Raw genomic sequence first — 19,287 nt, forward strand, 5'->3', positions numbered from 1 at the left:
GAGAAGACAACAGCAACTCATATTTTGCTTCTGGCATTTTTTACTTAGTTCCACCATTTCTTTACAACCAGCCGGGAAACTTTACTCCCACTCAGAGGTCCTGGCAGTGTCAAGAGATCAAGCTCTTTGAGAAATGTAATTGTTAACATGCAGAACAGCTGATTCGCTCACCCTTACACCCACCAGGGTTACACAGTAAAATATTGATATTGGTTTTGTTGCAGCGATATGGCTGGGTATTACTTGGGCTTGGTCTGTACAAAGGGAAAACAAGATCCTGCTCTGAAGAGTCTGAAATCTTCCCTTCATATAGAACACTTTTTTTATTATTATTATTGATTTGAAAGAGAAAAGCACCTAGCAATGAGCACCGGGCTATGTAGCAGTTGCCTGCTAGCACTGAGTTCCCCCTTTATCCCCCCCGGCCTGCCTCAGAGCAGGTCACAGGCTGGTCCCCCTCATCTTGCTGCCTGCTGAGGGAAGATTTTCAAGACAAGGCCATCGTCATCAGAAAACTGAGAAGCAGAGCAGGCAAGAGGTGGGCTGCCATAGCCACAGTGCCCAGAGCGGATGAGGATGGCGCTAGAGGAAAAAGAGAGAGGCATCAGTGCAAAGAAACCAACAATTGAATCATTCCCCATGGGGAGAAGATCCCTTTGTGCCACATCTGGGGAAGATCTTTGGCTTTCTGACTAGGGCTTTCTAACTGGTAAGCAGCCATCATCCTTGGGAGAACTGAATTTGCTTCCCCCCCATGCTGGGAGGCGAAGGGAGCAGGTGAGCACTACCCAATGTTTTAGAGGGGCTGGGTGGCAGGGCAGTGACACGTGCCACTGGAAGGGGTCTGCAGTAGCCCAGACCAACAGTCTCTGCTCTCCTGGACACATGAGTAGCTAGCAGGACTTTCCAAGGCCTTGGCACAAGCACAGCTGAGAGCAGGACTAGAACTGCTTGGCAGTGCTGCCCAAGGCAACCACCTCAAGCAAGGTCCTGATTCAGGGCCCACATCAGCCTGGTGCACTCACTTCTCTTACAGACGATCAAAGGCACCTCATTTCCACAAGGCGATGTTTATCCTTACTGTGGCCCCAAAGTAAATATTTAAAGCACAATGATCAGAGGCCCTAACATACTACGTACGCTGAAATTGAGGTGTGACGACGATCATGTAGCCTTCTTGTGTTCCCCCAGTGAGCCCAATGCCCAGTTTATCCAGTTCTGCTTGTTTCCGTGTTCGGACCCACTCCTGGATGGGAGCCTTGTTCTGCCATTTCACCAGATCACGAAGATTTACCCCCAGCAAGCCCTTAACTTCAGCAGGCGTCAGGCTCTAGGAGAAATCAAACAGCAAGACTTACAGCTGTAAAGGCAGGAATGGCAACAATACCTCTGATCAAGGAAGTGGTGAAGTTTATGTTAGCCCAAGTGTTAAGAACAAGAAAGACAAATTCTCGTGAGTAGTTTCAGTTGGAATAATCTTGCCTTAGGTTAGGGGAATAAACACAGTGATTCTTCAAAGCCTCTTTCTGTTGTCCTCTCATGACACATCTCCTTGACCCAAGTGAGAGCCCAGTCCTTGTCCGGGTCAGTAGGCTTTCTTCCAAAATTGATGATATTACTGCTAACACTCTTGTTAGAAAATTTGTCACATAGCTGTGTACTGTAGCCTAGTGGAAGGCTCCTACTACTGCTCCGAGAGCTTGGACTAAAGAAATTCCCCAGTGAGATTGGGTAAGCATCCATGTAGGACTCCAAATTAAACTTCTTCAGAAGTTCCAGGTTGGTTCTCCACTTTCCACTAGTCAACTATCTCTCTGAATGTGATGGAGTGACTCCAGATTTACACCAATGGACAATGCAACCAGAAACAACCCCTTGGCATGACATATATGCAAGGAGTCAAACAATGTCAACATTCAGCTCACCATCAAAGAGTCTCTTCTTAACTTTGCCAGAGTATCAACTGTCATGTTCACGTTGTCCTTGCTTAGGGCTCTGAGATCCACACCAGGAGCACCACCTGTGACCAAAAAGAGAATGTTTTATTCCAAGCATGGAGATCAGCCCTCAAATTAGCAGTGATGTGTATCTGTATAGACTGGAGCTACAGTGACGTCTTCTAAATTTATTAGGCTGGGGCTGCTAAAATAGTAAGTTCCAACTGCAAAAAAATATGGATGCTAGTTCATTTTGTTGCAGGGTTTTATGATGTTGGCCATTAAACCAATCTGCATCAAAGCCAGATGCTAGATGGAGGGGGGAAGAAGAGTTCACTCAGGCTGTGAATAAATTCTTGGGTTAACAGGAAAAATCTAAGTTTTTGACATGGGGAATGGCTGTGAGATAAGCATTAAGCATGAGCAGCTGGATTTCCAGGGGACCTAGCAGACCTTACCCGTCCCAGAAGCCCCGAGTCTGATTTTCCCTGTGGCAGTTGGGCAATTGATTTGGGGAATTTTAAATCAGGTACAGATTCCTTCAAGAATATTTAATGCCACCTACAAGTTGGAAAAGGATGTGGACCCTCCAGAACTTTTAACAGTTTGGCTTTGAAAATTCCCAAATCTTAAGATGGTATTTGATCCCCACTCAGCTTCTGGCTACGACCTCCCTCTTTCCCTGTAAAAGATTGTTCTTTTACATACCTAGATATGGTTCAATGTGCGTATAGTAAGACGGTAAATTGTGCTGGTCTGAGAAAGCACGTTTTGCTTTAGCATATAAGATGTCTTTCGTAAGCTGTGAACAGGATGAAAGATTCAGAGAAACCAGTCTGTAGAAAAATGAATATTTAGGAAGAGTTTTTATTATTTTCAATGTGAATAAATTTTGAACTATTCTGAGTATCTCTCTGGGCTTCTCTACACAGGACAGATTACCTCCTCTTCCATATAACCCTGGGTATTTCCCAGTAGATAGAAGAGGTATGGAGAGAAGCTAAATTAAAAAAAAATAATGAGTCGGGCTACTGCTCAATATGATATGTTTTCTAAGTAATGATGGCTCTGATGGTGTACTGATAAGTTTGTGTGTTTGAAAAGATGTAGTTATTTAATTAATTTCATTTAGCAGTCTTTCAAAGGAAAGTAAGTGTCATCAACTCTGTTTTGCCTTTAAATAAAAGCATGCATGCAAACCATGTTTTTTGTTGTCACCTGATGTACAATAAAAAAAAAAATGATTGCAAATTGGAGCCCTTCCTGGCAGAATGGAGAACAGCAGGCTTTTAAACCAGGACACAAAGCACGTACTGAGTTGCTTCCTAGATTTCCTTTCACTGAGTGCAGAGAAACTAAATTGAACTTGCTGATGCAAAAGCGTTTTTGCAAGCAGCCCAGCCAAGAGCATCACAATATTTGACTCACTTCAAGCTGTTGGAGTCTATCATATTCAGCAAGGTTGCATTTAGAAGGCACAAGTGTTTTCTATCAATTGCTTTCAGTGCAGTGGTGTCCAAGGGATTTCCCAAGGCAACATAACGTTCAATCAGTGCAGTAGCCTAGAAACACAATTATTTTTTTTCAGAAGTTAACTTTAGCCAGAATCTATGGTTTCATCTTCAAAAGAAAAACAAATGCAATAATTACAAAAATAAAACCAAAACATTTTAAATCTACTTGTTTGGACTTCAAAGATGGACCAACCATCTTTGAAACCACTAAGATGGTTCTAAACCAGCAGTTCCCAAACAAGGAAGCAAACCTAGGCAGAAAAGCAAATCCAAATCCCCACCTGTTTGTCTTTGGGCAGACGTTCTAGCAAGAAAGCCAGAGTGTTAGGTGAAGTTATCCTCCATCTTTTAATTTCCTCCACGGTGGCAGAATTAATGAAGAGGCCCAGTTTGGAGAGTAGACTGTCAGGATACCCATCAGGGTATGTCTGTGGAAAGACTGTTGTTATTGCTATGAATGCTCTTTATCATGCCTATGCTCTTTGCAAGATTGCTGTGGAAAAGCCTAGAAGGCCTGCAAGGAAGAAGAACCAAAGCCAGTGAGATTACTTGAGCACATCTGTCATGCATTTTTCTGTATGATAGCTCAGGCAAGCAGGCCCCAGGGAGGGAACAAAACCTGCAGCAATGCAAACTGACTCAACAGAGACCTGAGTGGAGGTGTACCTTGAAGCGGTGAAGGCTAACCAAACACTGGACAAGCAGCACAGTCAGCAGATCAGAAGTGATTATTCCCCTCCATTTGGCTCTTGTGAGACCCCATCTAGATACTACATCCAGTTTTGGACTCCTTGATATAATAAAGACTTTGACGAAGTCTAGCAAACACTAGGAAGTCTAGCAGAGGTCCATGCTGGCTGAGGGACTGGAGGCACAACATAGGATGTGGAGTGGTGGGGCTGAGGAAGCTGGTTATTTCAATCTGAACAAGAGGAGGCTAGGAGAGGATTTAATTACCATCTTCAACTACTTACTGGGAGATTATAGGGTGAATGGTACCACAGTCCTCTCAGAGGTGCATGGTGAAATGATAAGGGTCAACAAGCAATGAGAATTCTGAACAGGTATTAAGAAAAATCTATTTTCACAGTAAAGGTGGTCAAACATTGGAAGAGGAGTGCAGAGAGATGGTGGAGTCTCAGTCCTTGGAGACACTGAAACTCAACTGAACAAGTTCCTAAGCAATCTCATCAGTGGATAATTTGGCATTCTTCAGCCTGGCATTACCTGATCCAGATTCTCCTTCAGCACAGCCAATTGCTCTTTACTGAAGGCATAGGTCAGGATCTGAGAGAGGTGATTCTCCAGAGAGACATTCTTCAGGCAAGCACGTAACTCTTCAGGTGTATACATAATAGGCATCAGGTCATCGTTAAGAACTGCCTCTGTTATCTTCTTGTCATCTGGGCAACCTGTTGAAGAAAGTATTAAATATACTAACGCCACTGCCCCTTGTTAAATCCTTTTGCTTCCAGCTTTGAGTGCTCCCTTTATGGAGATAGACAGGTATACATTGTTCCACCTTCCCCCTGGGCAACCTACCACCAAGTGCTTCATAGCTCAACTCAGACAAATTCAGGGAGTCCCACAGGCACTGGGGTCAACCCCGATACCAGGGGGAACACTGCTGTTATGGATCAGAGAAGGCTCCCATACCACTAGCACGCTTGTGCCTAGAAGGCAGGATTTCTTCAACAATGGTGGCCAGCTGTTCCCTTGACAAAGGCGAATCGTGTGCGAAGTTTTTCAGCCAAAGAGTTAAAGCATTCTGCAAAGAAAAAGTTGAATCAGGAAGATTTTTCCAATCTTGGGTATATCACCAGCGTAATAAGTAATTATTCACACAGGTGAGAAGCCTTATTGTTGAAATACTACGGGCAGCTAGACTTCTGCTAGCAGTTTAAAGACGTTTCCTTGGTTTGCCAAAGTCTAATTTCTAAATGCTTAAACTCTGCCGTATTCCATGCCCTGTAAATGATTTTAACTCCTCACAAAGCTCTGTATATAGTTAATACTGCTTTCTACCTCTGGTCCTCTTCTGACAGTTATAGGAAGAAGATTACAGTGATCTAGGTTGGCAGTTGCAGGCCATCTGACTTGATTAATCCTCACTTTTCATAGACCACCTGGCCCCTTTGTCACCATGTTTTTAGATGAAGACATACTAGTGAAAGCATGAACAACTGCTGTCAACAACCCCTGTCATACTTCTACTATACTGCAGAACCTAGGAGTGTTTTCCAAACTTCTCACACCCCTGTGAGTAACCCACCTTGGGGATCTTCTGCAAGATGCTGTGATCAAATACAGGAATCAACCCACCGAGCTCATTCAAGGTAGAAGCTGACCACACTGAAGGAGGACTGCATACAAAAATTAGCATGGATTAGCTTTCAAGGATAAAATTAAAAAAAAAAAAAAAAGGAAACTTAAAAGCTGCCAGCATTACGCCTTTATAACATTTTAAGTTAAGAAAGTAGAAGATTTATATCTTGAAACTTCTCAGTCACTTCCTGTTACACCAACCTTAATTCCAGTGGAGCAGAAGCAACTGTTAGTAACATGAATAGGGGCAGCTGTATAAGAAAATGGCATTTAACAAACACATTATTTTCTTAAGCATGAAAACCAAAGAATATCTACTGCTCACTACTGCCCATTCAGTGCCAAGATCTTAGATCATTTGACACAAGAAGGAAAATATTTTGCCTCTTTGGATGATGTCTCTTAGAGACAGCAAGGAACTTATTAAGCATCTGGCAGTTTAGGAGGTGGAAACAGAATGTTTTCTGAAAACCGTCAGCTGACAAGCAGCTAGAGCCCACCTGTGTTCATCAGGACCATCTCAGAGAAGTTTGGTTAGTGAAAAAGGACCACAAAAAATGGTTTTATAACTACAGCAGGTGAGACACAGAAATGACTATATATTTTTCAGTTGAATTCCAGGCTAAATTTTCAACTGAAAGAAGTTCAAATAAAACAAAGTAAAAGGCCCAATGTGAAATTTAAAACAAATTATTCGCATTTACAATCAAGCTGGTCAGCTGGAGTTCACTTAAGTATCAATAGGACAAAGGTGTTTTCGGGAAGTGTTTTGCTGATGCCAAGAAGACAAATGCATACCCAAATGTAGTGTTACCACTGCTGATCACACTCTTAATAGCCTCTTCTTGATCAGGCAGGAAAGATTCACACTGGCTTAACTGCTCCAGCAAACTCCCACCAGAACCTCTAATGTATTCTTCACCCAGGTCACAGACCAGATGACCCAGAATCTCTGCATTTTCCTCGTTCACTTGTGTTCCAGAAATTTTCTAAAGTAATACAAGACAGAGGCATTAAATAGAACTGGATACCACTGTAGAAGAGCATTCTTGGTCTTGTTGACTGCTGACAACCCCAAACTCTCCACAGCTTTGAGCAGAGTTGTCCCCTGACCACATACCAGACATGCTAGAGCTTCCAACAGCAGCTGTTTTCGCTCAGACGACTCTCTTTGCAGAAGATCAAGATTGGCTTTCCCAACACTAGCAAAGTACTGCTTACAGCTTCCTGTTCCTGCGTAGTCTGAAGGACTAGAAAGACAAACACTCTGTGAATTTTGCTGGGTGAGATCAAACAGTTGGACAGCTCTGTTCAATACAATGTCTTCCACACCCACAGTCTAAACTCCATGTAGTTTTCTTCTCAAAGACTGAAGTCCACATTTTTCAAAAACTCTTTTTCACCTTAAGGACTCTATTGTGAGACTCAGCCAAAATTGTGCAAGATTTGGATACAGAACCACACAGGACAGCTACTGGAACAAAGAAATCCACTCTTGTCTATTTCATCTGATGCTGTAAGGGAAAAGCCCCCTCAGAGAGGCTAAAAAGTACTAAAAAGCCATGGTGGTTTCACATTAAGACAGAAATATCTAAAAAGACCTTCATTCTGTTTTACCAGTACAAAGGATGATTAAATCTGAAAGGACCCTAAAACTGTTTTGAAAGCTTTCCACAATATGATTTATTTATTTTTTTCCTGTAAGGATGCCTGAACAAATTGGAAATTTATGTCAAACATGAATTGGTCACTACCAGCTAGCTTATAAAGTCATGCCTTTTTTTTCCCACCAATGCCTAATACAACAACATGAAAACCATAGCACATTTACCTTAAAAATAGCAACAGGTCCTTAGGATAGCTATCTAAATCCTTGGGAATCCCATGCAGCGTCACCATCTTCACTAAGCAACTCAGCTGAAAGGACACCGGAGTTTATATCAGAGAAAGAAAACAGCATGAAAACACAGGAAAAAAAATAAACATGAAGACTTTACCCGACTCTATAGAAAGAAAGAAAAAGACAGAAATCGGAGATTTTGGTTCCTGAGACACCTAGCCAACTGGGTTTTGACTTCACCTCCCCCTGAAGAAATTCAAAACAGTGTGATCGAGACCCAAGACCAGTTACGTTTGTTCTAGTCCCTTAAGCTGAAAGTATTCTTGTTCTTGCTGAACAATCCTAATTTATATCTCAATTGCAATATCAAATGCAGCATTTTGGAACACAGGAACTGACCTGGTCTTCTCCTAGCTGGACATTCTTCTTCTTCATGGCTTTGGCCAGCTGCTGAACTCTTTCTGTTCCTATTTCATTGGCAACTGCGCATGTGTAGCCTTGGAGAACTGACTGAGAAAGCCTGAACATTTACAGAAAGCAAATCAGAGGTGCGAGAACTTCAGGAGAAAAGTCAATGATGAGCTCCTATATATACACCATGACAAATATGACAAGCATAAATCTCTCCCATCCTTAAATCTTAACGCTCTCCAAATTCCATCCACTCAAAATTGCTAGCCTTGAATTTTGTAGGAGATCAAAAAGCCATCAGTGCTTGAACAAACATAGTCTGGAGACTCTCTGCAGCAAGCAGTACTGCTGTACCCTGATGTACAAGATCAGTCTCCTCTATGTGCTTTCAGTACGTGCCTCACATCAGAACAGAAATGGAGCTGTGCAGATTCTCATCACAGAATACAGTCTGCATGACCTGGGAGAGCTCAGGGAGAAGTCCTAGATGGAAAAAACTGCTCTTGTGAAATCAGCATGACATGGGTGTCAGTTCAACTGCTTTTCCAGATGTGTGTCAAGGTTTTCATCGTTTTTCTTCTCAGATACAAGAGCTGACAACAGACACTATTTAATCCCTGGAAGAGCATATGACTGGCACACTATCTGACTAGAAATGCCTTTCACACAGGCAGTCAAGAAGCAAGGTTCCCAAGTGCAGTCTGAGCCAGCAGCATAGTTTTAGAAAGCAAGTCCAGCTTACAGGCACATTTTGCAGCTAAAACCCTGGTAGGCCTTGGTGCTACATGCCTGTGTTTGTGTTTGCATGGTATTTTCCCATCACTTTCTATAGATTGAAAATGATGGGACAGCCATTTGTGACAAAGGAAATATGGATAACACAAGCAAAGCAAACAAGGAGAACAGAAGGAGAGTAAGAAAACACTACCTGTTGAAGTCAGGCTCTCTCTTTATCACGTCACTGAAAAACATGGCAGCCTGTGGAGCAAAGCCAGATTGATAGTGGTTTACCATGCTCTTCTGCAACATTCACCTGTATTTTCAAACAGATTTGCAGAGTGGTCTCATAGCTCTGCAATGTCCAAGGCTGACACTGAGGGGTGAGAAGGACACCAGCTTCTAGCATGTTACCTGTTCTCGGGTCCACATTTTTCTGTTGAGATCTTCAATACTGGGCTTCTCATCCTCAAACACAAGCAATGATTTTGGGATGTAACTAGCCAGAGCATCAGGGATACGTTTAACCAACTCAGCAGGGTGGCTTACACTGGAAGAAACCTTAAAACAAACAATACATACATATATTCACATATATACATAAAATCATTCCAACACTGTGGCTAAAATAAACAATGTCTGTAGAAGAAATGAAAATTCAGAAAGAGGCCATGGAAATTCCTCTGTTGATCACCTGGGCATTTGTCAAAGACCTAATATGAAATATTTCCTGTTTGCCACATGCATCAGACTAGGAGAGCTGCATGGAGCTAACAGTTGAGGCCCTGATGAAAGGGAATGATTCTGTCTCTATCACTTCCCTGGCTCCTGCCTTTATGCCCTAAAAACCTTTAGTAGGTCAGAAAGGAGGGACACTTCTTCCCTCTCTGACAACCCAAACAATAACTCAGCTCTTGAAGGCACGTTGCAGAGCCTTCTGTGGTGAAGGAGATGTTACTTCCCTAAGGTGTCCCACACAACCCTGACAGCCCCGTTGCCCCAGCACATGCTACAGGCTATACCAAACACGGGTCAGTGGCTTTCCTACAGGAGGGAGGACGAATAACAACAAACTCAAATGCTGCACATGCAACTTGAAGGTTAAAGTCATGGCTGAGAAAAGTGGGAAAAGAAGTCCAAGACCTGTACAGTCACACAGGGAAATGGCATAGCGCATTGCTAGAGTCTGTCCTAAACGGGGCTTCCTGAGAGCAGCCTTCACTTCTCACACGGTCTCACCCCAAGCCATGGCAATAACCTTTCCCTGACAGCATCTTATGAAGTCAGTGGGGAGTAGTTTCTAGGTGTACCCTGTAGAAAAGCTGTCTCTTCTGACCCAGGCCCTAAGAGGCTTGGCAGGTCACACTGGCTGGCAGCCAAGGACATCTACACAGGTCCAGGGATAGGGACGTGGGATGCCTGTCCTGCTGCACACTCCGGTTAGCAATGACAAACACCCCCGAGGGAATGCTGTGTGTGTGCAGGTATGTGCCAATGCCTGGCCCCAGGTAACCAGTGTCCTTGGCTGTGAGCCATGGGAGCTTTGCTAATTTGTGACGTCCACAGAGAAAAACAATTTCACCATTTCCACAAATGTCCTTTTCAGAGCAGGGGGCAGGGTCACCAACTGCTGGACAAACTCAGGCAACTTAATGGCTTCCAAGATCACTTCTGGAGGGAGACTTCGAAGCGTGCTGCTGCTGAGGCCAGCCACCAAGCTCCCTAGCTTTGCCAGGCTCTGTCCATCTGAAATCTGAAAGGTAATACATGCAGGCATGAGTACACAAAGGGCCAAACATCATTTGTGCAACTAGCTATACCGGGTGTAAGGTGCATTTCTGGACCTCAACCTTTGTACCTGATAGCCAGAGCGGAGCAGTTTATTGATAATAGCACTGGACTGGTCAGCATTCCAGCCACGAACTTCACCCAGGGCAGGAAGAGATTCCTCAAGGTCTTCATCACTTATTTTATTTTCGATGTCAGATACGGACAGCCCAACAGCAACCTGGCCCAATTCACGCAGGATTGCAGGAGTGAAATGCTCAAACTTGCTCACCAAGGAAGATGCAACCTGCAGAGGTCCCACACATACAGAAAAGAAAGTCAGAAGAATCATGAGATAAGCTTATTGGATCCTGCAGCCTTTGGATGTCTTAAATCACCGGATTTTCTGCCTCAAATTTGTGTGATGATGCCTGTTGATGGACTGCCTCTACCACTGAGATTTTCAGATCGTAAAACACCAGCCAGACACCACAATAAAAAATAAATAAATAAGAAAATAAATAAATAAATAAGCAAAATCCCAAGGTGAGCTCTAGGAGTGTATATGGGAGGAGGCACAAGAGTTGAATCCTCAATTCTCAAAAATACTGTCTAGGTGAATGAAGAACTGAGTTGAGGCTGGACAGCAGGTTACCTGCAGTTCCTCTGTTGTCAGGAAGGAGGGAGCTCTCTCTCTATTTATTCCTCTGTGTGTCACGTCCAACTGGCAGTTCTTAGTGATCCTGTGGGCCAAGCTTAAAGCATCGTCTCTGCTCAGGTTGTTCACTGCGGAGGGGCTCAGGTAGCAAACAAATCTGTCTGGGACACTGCAGGTGGGAGACAAGGAGGAGAGGTTACCGGTCTGATAGGCAGTGACTCTGATTTTTCCTCTTTTTGATCTTTTCCAGTGCATATTTCCCCTGATTCATTTTAGCTCCGATGATGCTCCTGTTTACAGCGAGCACAGCTGTGTCATGCAGAACTGCCCAGCTGCAGGATGCGCAGTTGGTCATTCGCTGCTGAACGGCACTGCGTGACAATCCTTTCTCAATGATTCTCATTTCTCACTGAATATTTGTTCATTCAAATACCTGCAGCAGGACAGCTATTTGCTACCCTCCAGGAAAGGGTCCGGCCCACCTGTTAATGCCAGGCAGCCTTAATGAGGCATAGCCCAAAAAATTAATGCAGAAGAGCAAACGAACAACCCCGATGATAATTATTTGCTGGCACCATTTGGGATCAGGGAGAAGGTACTTGTAAACTGTTTACCCTTAGGTAGAAATCAAATCAAATGAAGGTTTGAAACTGACCTGTCTGAGTCCTAGGCCCCCATCACCAGCTAAGCCAAGCTCAGCACTGCTGCCAAGGTTCTTGGAGCAGTAAATCCCACCTGTGACAGGCTGTCTGGCACATCAGGGACTTGCCCTGCCTTTCTTTGCCCTGCACAGACACTGAGCCCCAGGAAACCATTTTCCCTGTGCAGTTCAATCCAGCAAAACAAGGGCTCTCCCTGCCCAAAGGCATCTCTGGGACTTTGCAGGGAAGAAGGTGCTACACCAGGTTTCAGAGGCTACCTGCCACCCGAAGTGACATCCCCAACAAACCAGTAACACTCCCCAGGGAAATGGTGCCAAGGTAATTTGCTGACGGTTCACATACCTTTTCACTGAAGCACACACGGCAGTTTCTGATTTCCCAAAAAGAGAGAGAGAGAGACAAAGATAAAGGCACTGTGATAGGAAAACCTATACAGAGCCATGTTTGAATCTTCCGTAGGGAAATTACTTGGTAAGAGACTCACCATTGACAGGGGAGCTGGAGCACTGAGCAGGGAGAAAGAGAGAAAAGAGATACCGGTGTAACTGCAGAGTGACGTTAATGCAGTGTTATCTGTGATCATTTCATACAGAGAAGCACGGACGCTACAACCATTTGTACTTGGATCTGGCTTGAAAACACACAAATACCTACATCCAAAGCTCCTATCCTGACATGTTAGGTAGGTGCCATCTGCAAAGTTGATATCACTGCTGGTTTTGTACTTTAAACAGCCAGAACGTTCAGGGTTATGCAAGTCCTCCCGTCACTCGGGCATCAGGCCCACGGGATGGACTGCTCCCAAGATCTGAGTGCGGTCAGCGGGCGCCACCTTCCCTGCAGCGTCTGGTGATGTGCGTGCGCCGCAGCCCTGCAGAGGCCTGGAGAAGCCATCCCCACTGTGCTCAGCACTTGGGAGACACCACTCAGGGGAAGGGCAGTTAGCACCCACCTCCCTCACAACGCTCCGGATTTGGTTTGTAGCAGCTGGTGCCCATCAATGCCCTGCCGTCAGGAGAAACCACGCGGACCACCAACCCACACGTGCTTTGCAAGTAAAGACATGGGTGACACTTCAAACACAGAGTTTGCCTTACCAGGGATGTCTCAGCAGAAGCTGTGTCAGCTGCCAGCCAACCTGGAAGACAATGTGATGTGATTTAGCAGCAAATGCAGGACAGAGGTTCATTCTCAGTCCAACCCCCAGCTGGCTTAATAGGTCCTGAACCTCCCTCATCTCACTGCATTATTCTGTTCTTCGTTCTGGGCACAGCATTTCACAGAATCATTTCTGTCAGCTGTGGCCAAGCCTTTGTTGTTTTTCACACCTCTCCTGCAAAGTCCTTCACTGGATTAAAACCCTCCAGCGCTGCAGGATTGCACAGGGCGCAGGCAGTGCCCGTGTGTGCCAGCCCTCGCTCCAGCCCTGCCTAAGAGCTCGGCAGGGATTTACTAAAAGAAACCAACCTGTCACTGCTGGCTCTCGGCAGGTCTGTGCAAGCTCTCCACTACCCTACACTTTGTTTCCCAACAACTTCCCTACTCTACACATTGTTCCCAAAGTAAACTGACATCTCCCCTCCCAATACCGTGAAATTCAAAATATGGTGAAATGTGAGCTTAGGAATCAAAACAGCATGCACAAACTCAATTCTCCTTGGCATTACTATTATTTACTTCAGATTAGAAGCCTGCCAAGCTCAGCATCTCTTGTGTACAGAAAAAAAAAGGAAAAAAAAAGGTTAAGACAGGGACTTCCATCGGTTTGTGACAGGACAGAACAAATGACTGCAACAAATGCTACATGAAACCAGAGGCAGGGAGAGGGAAAAGACAATGATTTAAGCTCCTGAGGTTACACTGGAGGGCTGACAGGCACGATTTGGGTGGTGCCGAGTCACTGCCGAGTTGTTTTTGTCCATGTACTTCTCACACAGGAGCGTTCTCCCTTCTGGGGAAGAGGGAGAAGATCCCCAAATGCTGATGTACTGCGTGGTGTTGTGACCTGTGGTTCCTCCACACCCTCTGGCTAAAAGCCTAGGCTGTGCAACACCAGGACAGTCCCAGTCAAACCCATGGCAATATGTGGGCACAAATCAATGGGATGGGAGACCCTTATCACTGACCTGCGATGGGGAAGGGCGAGGAGATGGAAGGCAGTGGCTTACTGGGTGTGAATGTGTTCTCCAGGCAATGACCCACATTAAGAAAGGGATTGTAAAACAGCTTGTAGGGATGGATTAAAGGAGTCCCTAATTAGTGTAACAGCTTTTTTGATTACTACTTGCTACACCTTCTTAATTGTTTAATTAATAGAGAACTGCCACTAAGTAACAGGCAAAGAAACCATACCCATAGGTGGCCAGGTGCATTCCTCCAACCCTAACATACATTAGATTTACTCCTAGATAAAGTCCCAGAGGAGTTACCAAAGTAACCAAGAGCTCAGTGCCAGAGGCCATGCTTCCCTGCTTGCAGACAGAGCTGGGACTGTTTCCACCCATAATAATTATTTCCTCCTCACCTCAGGATTGGACCTTGGAAAAATATAGCCAAGCCCTCTGGCCCCAGCCTTGGAAAGGTCTTACACATATGTTTATCTTTAAGCACAGAAATCATCCCATTGACCTGAAAGAGCAGTGCTCAGAGATCCGTGTGGGAAAGGAGGAAGAGGAAGATTGGCTTCTCGTTCTGCAAGATCAGGGAGGCCCCCAGCTCACTACCACAACAATCCTAATTCTATGTAAGGGCTACAGACTCCTCTTGTGTCATGAATCATCAAAGATATGTGTTCACAGCTCTGGAAACAAAGCTTTTCCAGAACACTGCTGTCACTCCCGTGCCTTGTTAGTGCCGAGGCACGGCAGCCGTAAGGGACGGGACCAGCTCCGTCACCCACAGGCATTACTGACCTGCCAGTCTTAAAAACAATTGCATTAAGAGCCATTAACTTTTACAAGCAACCTGTGTACTTCTACCGGACAGACTTCTTTCCCTGTATAAGATGTCAATATAAAATTGGAAAATCAGATTTTCATCAGGGTTTCCCAGAGACACCTACATATTCCAAGAGAGGGAGCAGTGAGCAGACAGCTCTGCAATGACGGCAGGAAAATGAATTCCAGTTTTGTACTTCCATTCTGTTTGCTACAGAAACTAATATATTTTGGTTCACAGACACAATAATAAGCAGGACTAAAGGCTGGGGATTTCAAGCAACCACCAAAGTAATGTTCAACGGTATTTCAGCACAATCTTCCCTTTTGAGGGCTATCTCAGCTTCAGCTGTTTGTAAGGAAAATCCTCCCAGGACACCCGTCACCTTCACAGTAATACTCACCAACCAAAAGGAGGAAGCCAAGCCGCGGGAGCAAGGGCAGCATTTCTGCAGAGGTCTTTAGAGTGCCCATGCACACAAGGAATCACCTTATTTCAGCCAAGAAAGATCAAATACGAACAATACTTAATTATAAAAATAAAAATAGGAGAGTTGAAAGGTGCTCGTTCAAATAACTATCTTGCAAGCAAACTTACACATATCAACACACTCCACAAAACCTATCTGAAACTGGATCCAAAGCACACAAAACTATTGAGGGTCTGCTAAGTCTGGCAAAACACTTCATTACATGAGATAATTCAGTTAGTTAAGCTAGATTCCTCTCTGGGAGAAGACAGTATCAGTTTGCAGAGCCCTGATTACCGGTGGCACTCACCTTCCAGCTGCTGGTTGCTGCGTCCTTCATGTGCAGGTCTCCAGTTGTAGAGGGCTGCTTTTGACTGAGCAAACCAGGGTGTGTCTCCGGCTTCTCAAAACTACATCTGAAATTACAGGATGGATTTGGAGCGCCGGACACACCTGTAAGTCCTTGAAGATGCAAATGTTCAACAGTACAAATAAATGTGTGTTATTTGCTAATGATTGCCATTCCCTAGGACACCACAGGGAACGCGGAGCCCACAGCGAGGCTGCGTGGAGGGACAAGGGCAGTGACTAGATGCATTCCTTCCTTGCCCTGCACAGGACCCATTTGCCATTCCCAACAATGTGAATTACAGCTCCAGAATTGTACTCCCTGAGATCCCTGTCTCCCTGTCACCAGAAACGGCCTTTCCCTCAACAAACATGCAAATTTACTAGACCATAACGTTATGGGCTTTCCAGTCCTGCAGGCTGCTCTACTCCAAAAAGTAAACAACGTTCTTTTTAAAGAGCTTGCATTTGGTTATAAGGGATCTGTGTGCAGTAACTGCATGCAGAGGAATGCCATGATGGGTTTGCCCTGCTCCCTTGGCTGAACAACACATGGGGTTCCCCATGACCTCCCCAGAATGGCACATCAGCAGCCAGGGGGATCTCCTCGATTGAACTTGTGTTCTCTCTCAGCTAAAGGTCAGTTGTAAGGACTTCATCAAGGAAAATGTGGCAAGCAAAATCTGCAATAAAAATGAGACCTGCTGCAAATTCCAACAAGGAATGGACATTAACTTATTTTTCATCTAGTTCAGACTTCATTTCTCTGACCCTTAGAACCGAGTCCTCAAGCCACTAAGAAATTGCCCACAGCAACTCTTGATTTCTCTGGATGCAAGTGAGTAATTCTGTGTACTCAGGTTTGAAAAAATCTTTGTTTGGTCACTTTATTGATGCTTTTCAAGAGAAGTTTGGAAAGCCAGTTGTGTCCCAAACTCCGGCTTGTCCCATCATGCCCACCTACAACTCAGGTGTTTGTGGCAACATGGAGAAAAGCTGGTGTTGACTCACGGCACGTACCCAAACCCCTGCTCCCTCCCCACTCCCAGCTTTCTTAGCACACTTAACATGCTTATCAACTATTTTGAAACTAGTACAAGAATACTGATTCATACATGTGGTTTGTCTGACTCAGAAGTCCAAAGGATGCCAAACATGAAAGCAACTCTCTTCAGCACCCATCTAAGCTACCTCTATCTACGTAAACTCGAAACACGTAATTTTATAAATAGTCAGCTTTGTGGATTCCCATTTCAAAGCAAGAAGACTCTTCTCCAGAAAATCCAAATGAAGTCTCCTTGAGATGGATGGAAGAACCTTCGATCAGGCTTCAAATACCACAGCTTTCAGTGCCTTGTGCCTTTTGGAAAGACAGCATTGCACGCAGGCTGGCCAGGAAGGGGGATCAGATAGGCACGCGTTGCTCTGGAGCCCTGGTCGTGCTGCTGGAGAACTGCAGGTCCACAAAAGAGTCCACGAAGAAAGCAACGAAGAGCACATGGCACAGCATGCCTCCGCCATCTGCAGCCAGACCCACGGCTCTTCACCAGGGTATCAGGAGGTGAATCAGAAAAACAGGGAAGAGCTGAAAAGCAGAAAAATCAACAGTGAGCCTCGGCCGCGGATGAGGAAAACAGGGGAGGGGGGCAACGCAGAGTGTCAGGATTTTCTGCTTATGTTAGCCAGGAAATCATGCATACCTAAAGTGTGCAGAGCACCCTCCCTTCTGGGGAGAGAAACTAAAGTTCACAAAGGCAAGGAGGAACTTTCGTCTGTAAACAAACTTATTTTTCTTAACTCTGTTCACAAGGTGGCTGAGCAGAAGTATCCAGTATCTGGCATATGTGTTCATACCAAAGAAAAATTCAGATTATTACACAGGATAAGGCTGGAGATGATTTGTGGTATTGTATCTGCTTGAGTAAGAATAAATAAGAGCTGCAACCTCCTGAAATAGGCTTCCAGCTAGAGGGTTTGGGCTGTGATGCCACCTCCAGCCACACCACCCCGTAGCACTGGATCAGTTGGGCCTGTTGCAGGTTTTCCTGCACTTTCTAGATGCCAGCCTGCCCCAGCCTGGGACACAGCCACAGTAACGCAGGAGGCTCAGCGCTGCTTTCAGAGCAGGATAAGATCCCTGTGATGGATGGCCAGAGAGGAGAACATCACAACCTCTCACAAAGTGACACGACTCTAGAAAAGCAGATTTTATGCCATAATTCAATGATAACCTTCATGCTAACCAGAGAGGACGTGGTCTAGGAGCCTCACTCCTAAAATATTTTTAGCAACATGCAGCAATTCAGATAGCAACTGTGACTAAGGAAGAATTTGCAGCCCGCACCCGGGCAGACAAGTCTTTCAGGGGACAGAGCCTAGCACACCCTCAGCTACCACCTCCCCTGAAGCAGAGCTCTCCCTGTCTCCCTGTCATTAATTTCATTTGCACCACGTTCCCTTCCTAAGCCCTGCTTTCCCCACCCTCTATGAACCTTCCTCATTTTGCGGCATCAGGCCTCTCAGGTCTCTTGCAAACAGACGGGAACACAGCGCACGCAATGGGAACGCTGGTAAAGCTCCCTGTTGGTGGGAGACAACCAGAGATCTCCTCTCACCCAAGAAGCAAAGAGCTGGAAGAGGTCTCAGCCCTCCCCTTGCGCCATGGTGCAACTGCAAATACCTGGGCTGTTACAGGTGCATCCAGCCTGCCATTGCATAGGCATGTGAGGAGGACTTCAGAGCTCATTTGTAAAAACAATCACTTCCAGCTCACTGCAATTACTGTGGAGACCTCCTTCTGCCTTCTCTTTCCTCTTGCATTCCTCCCCCTCTGTTTCCTGAAATGGGAAATAATCCAATAGTCTTCATGTCACCTCCCTCTCTTCTCAAACGCATGAATTTCCCTGTGATAGCAAGTGGGGAGTGGAGCCCGGCTTTGCAGCCTGATCTCTCATCGCTCACACTGAAGGGTCAGGGCAGGAGGGAAGTCAATGAAATCTGCAGAGGGTGGGCAGGAGCAGGCCAGGCCTAAGCTGCAGTTTGTACCATGGAGAAACGAGTCGGCACATTGACAACCCTCTTCTCACCCGGCCTGACTCTGCATGTGGAGCATCAAGTGCAGCTCACGAGTTCTTCAGCAACACCAGATGGTACAACTGGTTGCCGAGGTGTTCCTGCCATGGTAAGCCAGGTGTGGCAACAGGCAGTAAATCTCCCTCGATCCCAGCTCCACCATGCACGCCACACAACCCGTTCAGCCCCAAATCATTGGACTTCCCCAGAATGACAGGGCCTTTGCGCTCTCCCAGAAAAGCCAGGGCTCCCATCAGTTCGGTCCAGCACCCTGGGGCAGCAGAGCCGGGGCAGCAGGTAGATACTCGCACCACAGGTGAATCCCCATCAAAGAGGTCAGAAGGTGACAGGCACAACAGCAGCTTTTAGGAAGATCTCCAAGGGAGACTGGACAGAGAACCAGAAAGTAAGGTAGATAAGGTTAAGTCTCAGCCTAGAGCAAATCTCTTTGGCGGGGCAAGGAAAGGCCCAGCTTGCTGTAAGAGTCGGGTGAGCTGTGTGAATCCCTTGTAAAGGGCTGTGTCTAGAGTTGACAGAAGGGATAAAGACAGAAGTGATGCAAAGCCTGTGGCCTAAGGTATAAACAGATCAAAGCCCACAAAAGTGGTGTTATAACACAGTCATCACTTG

At 45.4% G+C, this 19,287-nt stretch overlaps 1 protein-coding gene across 1 annotated transcript; it reads right to left on the reverse strand.

Annotated features, from left to right (window-relative positions):
• Positions 1-22: 22 nt before the first annotated feature.
• On the reverse strand, positions 23-15,906 carry LOC308178316 (mesothelin-like). Its single transcript, XM_080556790.1, has 23 exons — positions 15,548-15,906; positions 15,172-15,257; positions 12,929-12,969; positions 12,316-12,337; positions 12,174-12,201; positions 11,167-11,338; positions 10,603-10,818; positions 10,327-10,497; positions 9,159-9,305; positions 8,956-9,005; positions 8,016-8,136; positions 7,608-7,693; positions 6,897-7,026; positions 6,575-6,765; positions 5,724-5,814; positions 5,108-5,219; positions 4,679-4,863; positions 3,733-3,879; positions 3,366-3,499; positions 2,646-2,773; positions 1,926-2,020; positions 1,141-1,330; positions 23-582 (listed from the first exon to the last, which is right to left on the reverse strand). The coding sequence occupies exons 2-23, from the start codon at positions 15,239-15,241 to the stop codon at positions 488-490; spliced, it is 2,622 nt and encodes an 873-aa protein (XP_080412916.1). The 5' UTR covers positions 15,242-15,257; positions 15,548-15,906; the 3' UTR covers positions 23-487.
• Positions 15,907-19,287: the final 3,381 nt, after the last annotated feature.

The sequence above is a fragment of the Anser brachyrhynchus genome, assembly GCF_964034855.1.
Source record: "Anser brachyrhynchus genome assembly, chromosome: 15".
Lineage (NCBI taxonomy): Eukaryota > Metazoa > Chordata > Aves > Anseriformes > Anatidae > Anser > Anser brachyrhynchus.

Excerpts from the sequence above, each read along its gene's own strand:
- LOC308178316 (XM_080556790.1), bottom strand. The coding sequence starts at position 15,241 with ATGGGCACTCTAAAGACCTCTGCAGAAATGCTGCCCTTGCTCCCGCGG. Across the intron at positions 11,339-12,173 it reads GTGTGTGCTTCAGTGAAAAG|TGTCCCAGACAGATTTGTTT; the intron begins GTATGTGAACCG and ends TCCCACCTGCAG. Across the intron at positions 2,021-2,645 it reads GCACATTGAACCATATCTAG|GTGGTGCTCCTGGTGTGGAT; the intron begins GTATGTAAAAGA and ends TTTTGGTCACAG.